This window comes from Montipora foliosa, chromosome 5 (genome assembly GCF_036669935.1).
Source record: "Montipora foliosa isolate CH-2021 chromosome 5, ASM3666993v2, whole genome shotgun sequence".
NCBI lineage: Eukaryota > Metazoa > Cnidaria > Anthozoa > Scleractinia > Acroporidae > Montipora > Montipora foliosa.
Genome location: NC_090873.1, coordinates 3,132,763 through 3,143,469, shown reverse-complemented (window position 1 = coordinate 3,143,469; position 10,707 = coordinate 3,132,763). Strand labels below are relative to the sequence as shown.

General features: G+C 40.2%; 1 protein-coding gene across 1 annotated transcript in view; it reads right to left on the bottom strand.

Annotated features, from left to right (window-relative positions):
- Window positions 1-826: 826 nt before the first annotated feature.
- The window catches only part of LOC138004591 (pre-mRNA-processing factor 6-like), a 40,366-nt gene continuing 30,485 nt past the window's right edge, over window positions 827-10,707 (bottom strand). The window contains exons 18-24 of the mRNA XM_068851142.1: window positions 9,832-9,895; window positions 9,389-9,458; window positions 8,005-8,072; window positions 7,262-7,400; window positions 5,771-5,821; window positions 2,523-2,598; window positions 827-1,473 (exon numbers count right to left, since the gene is read on the bottom strand). Coding sequence (XP_068707243.1) covers window positions 1,315-1,473; window positions 2,523-2,598; window positions 5,771-5,821; window positions 7,262-7,400; window positions 8,005-8,072; window positions 9,389-9,458; window positions 9,832-9,895 — 627 coding nt within the window. The 3' untranslated portion in view covers window positions 827-1,314. The remainder of the gene's footprint in view (window positions 1,474-2,522; window positions 2,599-5,770; window positions 5,822-7,261; window positions 7,401-8,004; window positions 8,073-9,388; window positions 9,459-9,831; window positions 9,896-10,707) is intronic.

The following is a 10,707-nucleotide window of genomic DNA, read 5'->3' as shown; positions in this document are numbered from 1 at the left end:
TTTTGTTTGCCTTCAAAACAATTGCATAAGCATTGTTTTTATTTTCTCTTAGGACCATTTAAAGTCCCAAAAGAAACTGGAAGAATGCTTTCGTAAAATTTTGAATTTTGGAGGGAAAGCAAAGAGTATTATGGTATTTTTGAAAGTGGCCTAGCTTTGCATTTGGGACTGGAGAAGACATCCTGGTAATTGGAAAGATGAATATATACCCAAAGAAAAAAATGCGGCAAACTAGCCGTTAACGTGAAGATCATTCTGGAAACTAGCAGCCTGTTTCTCGATAGACTCCAAACTTTTCGAATGCCAAATTTCCCTCTCTTTGTTAAAAACGAAGAACTTTAATTAAGCCATGATACCTCACAATCATTTATTTGAAAACATTTTAAAAGACCAGTTTTTCATAAGAAACAAAGTTTAAGAAACTTTCGAAAAACAGGCCTTAGACCCCTTCCTATTTTGAGATCAGAATTCATGTAGCCTCGTGGTTTTACCTTACAGGCATGGCAACTAAGAGAATTTGACCTTACTTGATTGATGCTAAACTGACACCGCCCAGAAACGCCTAGGATAGCAGGGAACAGGTTTCAAGTCAACCTTTCTGGGTACAGGAAACTCGCAAGGCCCCAAGGTTTGTTGCCAGATATTCGTTGGCTCAAGTGTAGCCGTATTCTTTGGGAAGACGGGGGTAAACAAGGGGGATGGGGGGGAGGGAGGGAGGGTGAAGACGGGGGTAAAGAAGGGGATGGGGGGGGGGGGGGGGTTAACATCGGCCAGTTAAACAGCAGAACTAAACCAAAACCCCAAACAAACAAACAAAACAATAACATGGATTATACAGACTTTTCTTTTTTTTCAAGAAAGTTTCATTTACAGCGTACAGTAGTGAAATAAAAAACAACAACACAAGTTACATAAATAGAAAGCGCAGTTCTTTCCTAGAACGTTATTTCCAGGGTCCTTGCCAGAAACTACGAAAGTTGCTATCTTCGAATCATTTCTCAATCTCGAGCGAAGTCTTCATTTTGTTTCCCCGCGATCAAGCAGAGAACGACAAATGAAAGTGCTAAAAGAAAGGCACCGGTTTCCGGTGGAATCAAAATCTCGTACGAGGCGGATCTAGGCTTGAGTGGTCCACGGCAAAGTCTCGGGATTTGATTACTCCAAAACGATACACGCGGGTTATTCGGGCGATTCAGGCGACATACTACTTGACACAAAAACTTTGTGCTCGAGGAGCGGCACTCCCCACATGAAGCATTCGAGTCGAGTTTCCTTCCTCGTACACTTCATGGTTGCGGTTTCGTGGTTTCGTGTTTATTCCTTCTCAATAGGTTTCAAAGACTTGGCTACTTTGGGAAGAATATCCTTTGTTCGAAGTCTCCAATTCGGAATGGCTTTGGATACTGCACACCAACTTTCCCCGTGATGCGGTTCGGCCATCACGCACCGTTGCATAATACTTTCTTGCTGGGCCTGGAAAAGAGCGAACGGAAAAAGAACCAAGAGAAAATGAGGGGACAGAGACGGAGGCTCAGGGCGTTGGCCGGGATATGTCATGTCCACGAAAGTTATTTTTAGACGAGCGAAAGTCTGTCTTCCGAGACGTCCGCATGTACAAACGTCAAGTCCCCTTCGTCCGCCATTACATGAAATCTTTGCTTTTCTTTCAAACATCAGACCGAGGTTGACCTGCATGCGGACGTCTCGGAAGACCTCCACTCGTCTAAAAATAACTTTCGTGGACATGACATATCCCAAGGGCTGGACCGGTAGCCTCCCTCTCTGTCCCCTCATTTTCTCTTGAAAGAACTTATAATTACCCTCTGGAGACTGATGAAATCTATCCCTTGAAATGGTAAACCCAAAATCATAGAATATAAAGTATAGCATACAAGACGGAAGATGAGAACATAAGCGCAAGACAGAGGACGGAACATGATAGCGTAGAGGTACCTTTTGAATTTTTCGACTAAATACTGTAATGTCAACCTTCGAGGCAACTTCTATTTTCTAGTATTGTAACTTTGCTTTGCCACTTTTGACAAATTTACCTTTGTCCGCCCTTAGAAGAACCTCAGGAAATCCACACAAAAGACACTTTTGAAAGCCTTGCCACTTTTTTGATTCTAGGCCTAATGCTTCATCTTTTAATTCACACTATTATATAAACAGAGTTTCGGAGCGCACTACAACCTAAATTGATTCCAAAAAATTTGTCGCTGGCGGGGGCAGCGTACCTCACCATTTGTCAGAGAAGTAGAGTGACTGCGAGGTTTCTTTATCATCAAACAGTGTTTGAACAACTGTACCGAAAGAGGGAAAACACCTTCTACGCTAAAATTCAGAGCTGTCCCAACCGAGAAAACTTGTGAAGCGTACATTACAGTATAATATATAATGCAAGTTAACTTGTTTCGCAGCGTCGCGATGTGAGATCCTTGCCTTACGTCACCCAACATGGCAGTGATGACGTCACATGCGTAACAAATATTTAATAGTTGATGACCTATTAAAATATTTACCTCGGTTCCATGCTGCAACTCAAATCTGTAGAAACACGCCCATGAATCGCCGAGGTCTGGGTCGAGTTTAACAGCTCTGTTGGGACAAGAAACAACCTTATCACCCGTTTCAACATTTGGAGGGAATGTCTTATTATAACAATTAACTATGTAACGTTTTTCACGTAACGACAATGTTAAGGTACCAAATGAAGCACCAATAATCGCTTACCAAGACGAACTCATAAATGTGACGTAAAAGGTTACCATGGCAACACAAAGTCTATGAAAATCGCCCTTTGTCTTATCTCAAAATCGAACTAAGTGACCCCCATGTTTAATTGCTGGAAAGTGATAAGCAAGCTAAAAGAAAACTCTATGCAAAATTAAAAAATTCTCTGGAGTAGCTTCAGAGCCACCTTAAATTTATCCAACTATAACTTTGCCGTTACGTGAAACAGTTGGGTAGATTCAGTGTTCTCCCAAATACATATATGTTATTTGCCTGCTGGGAGGTCCGTATAGCGAAAACTGTGACCGACGTCTTGAAAATGCTGGCCGAGGGCAGCTATTTCAAGACCGAGGTCACAGTTTTTCGCTATACGGACCGACCCTTAGCTAGTAAATAACTTTTTTTTCCCTCTCTCTCTCTCCCTTCCTCTCTGAAATCACTTTTTAATTGTTGACTCGCACCGCGTTTGATAGCGAATGCAGTGTTAAGCGACTTACAAACTGAACGTTTCAAAGAGAAAGGTTTTTATTTGAATTCCATTTCCAATTACGTCTGTATGTAAATGCATGCAGTGTCAAAAAAAAAATTGGAAATTTAAGGTCATCACAAAAGCTCACGCGACTAAGGCTAGGATTCCGCCCGCCGTGATCGGGCCGGATGCGAAAATTCCGCCCGCTCCCGAAACCAATCAGATTACAAGATTTGTTGAATTCCGCCCACTCACGCACTGGGGAAAAAATAATACAGTTTGTTGCAAGAGCCCCTGTGATAAAAAAAATTAGGCACGCAATGCGTACGTGTGGTAGTGCAGTAACACAGCGCTGTATAATTGTCAACTGAGCTACGTTTTGTCTTCCAGGAGATTCAAGTTATATTTGCGCAATATGTAGCTCTAATAGAACACGATATTGTTTTGGTACCGTATATCACTACAGTGCCATGGTAGATGTCTTAGGTAAATAGCCCCCTAAGATAAGTGGTTACTAGTAAAATACTAAAAAATCCCAGAAAGATTGAAGAAAATAAAAGGGAATCGAGAAACATTGGCTTCGAGGCTGTCATGTTCATCATTTTCAAGTTCCCTTGCAACTTCTTCTTCACCACAAGTTTGAGCATGCACTCTGAGCGTCTGACAGCTTTCTAAGACAAAAGTTCACTAACTTAATCCCTGTCGGGCGAGGTTAGTATTTAGATGGGTGACCTCAAAATATAGGACTTGCCGTCAGAAACATAGCGAAAGATTTTGTTAGCTTGCGTTAGATGCAAAAGTAAATATTGATACACAGTTTTCGGGAAGATAAGAAAAAGTTTTCAGGAAGTGTCGATTGAGAATAAAATACTTTGCCATCAGCAACAAAATTTGCGACATGAAAACTTACATTTTGAACCAAGAATATAAAAAGTTACCATAAGCGAAAAACATTTTGGGAGATTTTTGCTACGTTCAGTTTTTCTATTGTACTGCACAAGTAAATCGCAAAATCGAAAGTGACATCGAATTCAGCTGGCGCCGTGATCAAGTTACCTCGCATGTTTACTCGCGAAACAAAGGATACTTTTGTGTCAAAAAGATGGCAAGACACCGAGTTTTCGTTTTTGTTAATTTGGTTTTTTTTCTTTCAAGTGTTTTAAAGATTGACAAGAAACCAACACCTGACTTGATTTGTGTTAATTGTTAATTTCAGTTTACAGTGTCCCCAATTAGTGCGCCAGCGCTAGAACGACAAGACACTTAAATAAAAGTTCCTTTCCTTTCCTTTTTTTCAACACAAAGATCACAATAGCTTAACTCTTGAGGTTGACCATTGCTTCTGTAGAGTCAAAATTTCACTCTCCTAGAGGAGGTTATTTATCACCAAGTAAAATTTCCATCGGAAATAGCAGCTGCTTTATTATTCATCAGCGTCATAAATTCATGCCGATTTTGGAGCTCATTTTGTTGAAACTCAAGCTCGCTTCCAGTAGGCCTGTTTATATTCGTGAGTTATGCACGCGCTACGGGCCTATTTGCGACCACGGACTTACAATCACTCACTCTTACAAAACCGGTGGCATAGTGTGTAGTGCACTTATAAAGTGCACTACCACAAAAACCACTTCCTTTTTTTCTTCAGATTTTGAAAGTGTGTTTGCTTAACATCAGCTGGCAAAATTTTGAGATTCGATTTTTACCCGAAGGCCGTTTACTTTGAGTTTACGTTTTGGATTTCACGGTCCGCTATTACTCAGGTTCAAAACTGACCGATTGGACCTCACAGGGTTGGGTCTAGTGGAAAGTGACGTCATTTACTCACAACGTGAAGTCTGAAAACCAGAAACTAAATGCTTCACATTAATTCAGCCGCGTACAATCGCAATGCATTCTTAAACTAGTGAGTCTTTGACGTCATTTTCTCCTCGATCCAGCTCTCTAAAGATTTTTAAGTTAGTAATGGTGGACCATTAAACTGGAATATTCCAGTTACAATAAACAGGTGTCTTTTTAAAATCAAGTCTTAAAACCTGGGTCACTTAGTGTTTAGTTAACATAGTCTTGAAATCCAAAGGAAATAAAGAATTGATTTTTTGGTCCTAGTAACACTTTAAGCAAATAAACAGTTTCTAATCAGGTTTTAGCGTTGATAAATGGCTCGTTGCTTTACAGTGAATTTATATTCACTACCACTCTTTTATATTAAAGGCAGGATTGAAAATTGCGTTCCACGCAGTGTCGGTTGTGTCTGTTAGTTCTCTACTCTGCTGGAGAAGTTCTTCTCTGGGTACCACGGTTATGCCCTCTTCAAAAACCCAACATTTGATTTGGTTTCAGTTGATTACATTTGATTTGATTCCAATGTACAGTGTCCACAACTGACAATTAAATAACGGTCATCATTATCATCACTATTCTTGTTCTTGTTACTACATTTCTATCATTAGCATCATCACTATTATTATTATTATTATTATTATTATTATTATCACGAAATTAACGTGTCGTGAAAATTTCATGTAATAAGGTATTTGTTCTGCCATAATTGTTAATTAAACACCATACCTGTTAAACCACTCCCTTGCCTTGTTTATTTTCCTTTCGCTCCAAAACAACCTAAAGTAATAAAAGAGAAACATAAAAAAAAAATTGAAACTCGCGAAACGGGGAAATTTCGAACGTAAAGGCCAACTTTCAACCGACAGGCTTTTCGACCGTTTTTTTTTGTTATATGGAAATTCGCATTGCTTAACATAGCGATCTGATTGGATGAATTTCAGCTTTGGCGGGATTTTCATATATGAAAATTGTTCCACAGCACGTAATACCTGTAGGGTGAACGTGGGCCTTTAACGCCGATCAATATCGAGTCAGCACACTCAGAGTTTATTCTTTACGATAATAGACCAATTTCGATATATTAAAAATCAGTCCTAAACAGAAGACATCATCTCGAGGCTCTGGGGAATAAATATAAGGATTTGTATGAGTTTATTCCCCAGAGCCTCGAGATGATGCCTTTTGTTTAGGACTGAATTTTAATATATCGAAAGTGGTCTATTTTATGTTATCACCACGCTATCAATAGCGCTATGATTTTCACAACGACAACAACTTAATGTTGGATGGTGTTGATAGTGGTGTAAAAACGAATGCAATAACTCCCAACAATGTAAGGACGTGCAGTGTATTATGGGAAAGGATACGAGCCATAAGACTTTGAAAACTTACAAAATTCGGCTGCCATCTTCTTTTCAACATGTTAAAGCTTTGCTCTCTCCATGGAGACCATATGTAATGCGCGTGCGTGGCAACAACAATGTTGGAAGAGCTGTGCAGACGCATGCAACATTGTTGCGCTACGCTTCGGCGACCACGGAACAAAAGAATGTTGGGAGCTGTTGGCTGAAAACTTTGACCAGTTTCAAACTTCGTGCAACAACACGCAACAGGACGCAACATTAAAAGGAAAAACCTTAAATAACAATGACCACAACCAGGTTTTCTGAGACCGCGAGATTGAGCATCCCCAGCAAACCATTGTTTTAACCAAAACCGCTGGTCAGCTACCTGGTTCTGGTCATTGCTGTCTGAGGTCTTTCTATTTAAAGTGCTACAATGACCAAAAAGTCGATTTTCTCTCAACTAAACAGTACGTGACCCAAGTTTTAAGCCTTGATTTTAAAAAAGTCACCTGTTTACTTTAACTGGAATTTTTCTATTTCATGGAGAGCCATTACTAACTTTGGAGTCTCGAGAGAGCTGGATGGAGGAGAAAATTACAATCAAAGCTCAAAATTTTGCCAGTCAAGTGTAAGCAATCGTGCACATTCTCAAAATCTGAAGAAAAAAAGGAAATGATTTTTTGATCACAGTAGCACTTTAACACCCAACAATGTTGCATTTGTTTGCACGGGGCTTTACAAATATGTACCCTTGCTAAGGCACGCGCTGAGTGAAGCAGCCAGAAGTCGCTTCCTTCTCTTGGCACTTGCCAAGAGAGATTTACGGCCTCAGCTTGGGACGAGAAATCCCTGAATACATCCAGTAACTGACCTAGCCACTGCTAACAGCACATGAGGATCATGTTCGCATCTCTTTAGTGCATCCACGCTTTTCGTCTTTCGTTGAGGTCGACTTTCCATGAAAATAGCTTCTGCCCATAAGATCCCGGAAGTAGGACATTCTTGCATAGCTGACAAATAATCATGAATGATTTAAGTGTTAGGCGGTGAATTCACTGATGTTAAAAATGCGCTTTTTCAAATTTGTACAAAACTAATTGATAGCTTTGGTTATGCATAGCTTTCTGTTGATTGGCTTCAAAAATCTAGCCCCACTTTTTTAACTATTACCCTACTACCCAGGTAGGGTAATAGTTGTGTTATTTTGAGCAAAATATGCTGTTCCTCGTCAAAGTAAACCCGGAATTCTCAACTTAACTGTTAGAAGAGGCCAAGGCAACTTTAACATTGCCTTTACTTTTGTTAGCTGGAAGAAAAAGGCTATTATCGTGTCGTTTCGATAGGACAGCTACGTTTGACTGCCACTCGTACTGCGGGCGCAGCCGCCGAATGTAAGGTTATGATTGGCTTACTTTATTCTCTGCGTCGGCCGTGATTGGCCGGTGTGCATACAACACCAAAAATAACTAAAACTGTACATTTCCTTCACAAACTTATCCTTTACGTAATTAATTCTAAATTAAGCGATAAATTCTAAGAGGACGTAACAATTAAATGACGGCGCCTTGCTGACACTGTTGTGATGTTCTCGTGATTTCGCACATGAAACTGTACCTTTCGCCATTAAAGTCCGCGCGAATTCTTTTCGGCTTCCTCTAGTTTCTATCCGAACCGCCTCAAGCCTACAACAAAAAAGAGAAATAGTTGAATCTATGAATGTCTTTCAAGTGACCAAAGCATTCTTAAAAAGAAGTGCCATTTTACGGGAAAAGAACCTATGATATCGATTTCTAATTTAGATGTTTACACCAACGAGCCACAGGACACTCAGCCGAGCTGGAAAGGTTCATGAAATTCAGTCTTCGACTTAAGGCAAGACCTACGACATGCAAACAGCGTCATAAACTTAAAACAAAACAAAAGAAACACACACAAAAAAAAAAACAACCAAGGCACGGGTGTAGCTGGCAATTTTTCGGTTTGTAAGCCCGTTTTAAACTTTGCGATTTCGTGGAAGTCAGAGGAGTAAAAAACAAAATAGACTTATTAGAAGACGTAAAGTGATTTTTTTCTTGAATTTTATTGTAACCCTGGGTGGCTTTACAAACAAGGAACCATATTTTTTAATGTCGTCATGTCTCACTGACTCCTTCAATATCAACGCGATTTCCATCACAAAACAAGTTTTTTGTGAATTCTTTGCAACTCTGGATGTCTGTAAAACACTAAGGGCCGATTTACACGGTACGATTTTTGTCAAATGAGACAAACTTAGCTTACGACAGGCCTACGACATGACTTACGATTGACGATCGTAAGTCATGTCGTAGGCCTGTCGTGAGCTTGTCGCATGCGACAAAAATCTTACCGTGTAAATCGGCCCTAAGAAAACCACTAATACCACTAGTACCACTGGTACAACTGGCCCTCTTCAAATATTGCTTGTGAAGAGTTAGTCCTAAACAGTCTCCTTGCCTCACCATTAATGAAGCCATTTTTTCCCGCTGGGCGCAGGGAGGGGGAGAGGGAGGGAGGGGGCAGGAGTTGAAGAGTGCATATTAAAAGCTTTCAGTTTCTCTTTTCCATATCTTTGGCTTGGTATCACTTTGTTGTATGAACTTGTTTTGATTGCGCCATAAAAATATTAGCAAAAGAGGCTCGCGTTTTTGTCCCAATGACGGTTCCATGTGTTTGGAGATTGAAATGGAACGAGTGTTCGTTTAGGAATCATCCAAGCATTTGCCTAAGGGCAACTCTTCGTATGTTCGTTCCCTCTTCTTGTGGTTTATTTGTGCACAAGCTAGGCACGTCCATTGATACTAAAATTGTATATTGGCCTATCTTTGTTTTCTCTGTGAAACTGATAAAATCAGTTGTGCCCTTCATAAAGGTTGTTCTTACTTTGTTTCTAATTATGTCCAAAAGTTTGTAAGCTCGGGATTACTGGCTTAAAAGGCTGCTACGCCCCTGCAAAAGCAAACAAATAACATTGTCGTACCATAGTTCAGGGCACTTCGAGTTTTTCTGACGGGCTTGCTCCAATACAGATCTTGCTTTTGTGGCCTGACCTGCGAGATGCAACAAGCACAATATTAACCAAAGAGAGGATAATAAAGAGCTTAACGATCGCTCTAGTTTACATTCACAGATTTCGCTTAGTATTCAGAGAAAAACGTCTCGCGGCAGAGCAGAGAAAACACAAACGCAACCCACATGTGACGCCCTTGACAAAGAACGGAACTTGGGGCACCCTAAGGGAAAATGAGAACTCAAACAACGACGCCAACTGTTTCTAACGCACTAAGATTTTGCAATTAATTAGATCTGTCCACCTCCATGTAAACCAACCACCCCAAACTACGTTCATGTAATAAACGAAAAAAAAAAAAACAACAACAACAACACACAGCTAAGGTAAGCAAAATGAACAAAACAACAAACCTGATTTTTCTTCAAGTCTTGCAAGTAAGAGCCAGATTGGAATGGACCGGGGACATTTCTTGGTCTGCAATAAGGAGTGACATAAGTTCGAAAACAACAGGTACTATTTCTCTGCACTTCTTTGAATAAACATGTAAAGAGTGTTTATTTCAAAGTTTGCAATAAGGAATTCCAGTTGTGATACACTCTTTTGATAATTAATCACTTCACTGAAGTCTGGATATGACATAGACAAGGACAAGAGCAGTACGTATGGAGGACTGAATCTGCAAATCAAATCAACTCGAATTAAGAAGAACGAATCAAATGTTGGTTCTTTATGAGTTGGAAAAAACCCGGACAACCTAGAAAAACCACCCGGAAGGCGCATGCGCTTCGATTCTTTTATAGAGTGGTACCCAAGCCGCGGCCACGATATATTGGCAACAAAGGCAACCCACATAGATCGTCTAGACCGGGAATCGATCCCGGGTCACACTTGCTGAAGAGAAGTGCTATGATCACTGCGCCATCCCAACTCCCTTCTCAATTTGTTACTTCAACTGCTCATTAAAATGCATACCTCTTACCAACCGAGTTCGAGGTCTGTACAATAAGTTACGGACTGAGTTCTTTTCCCCGCTGATTTCTGAGGTTAGTAAGATAATTATTACATCTCTGAGGTAATCAGCCGCGTGGGAAAGGAAACTAGTTGAAGTCAAGCGGAAGGTTCAACCGCCACAAAGATTGCTCCTTCAAAATCCGAAAAACGAAAAAAAAAAGTTCTTCGCTTTTTGAAATAGTTGCTTGCAGGATTCAAAATCAATAATCAATCACTCAATAACTTTATTCATCTTTCAGGTAGATCTAGCCTTCATATAAGTAAACTAATTGGGG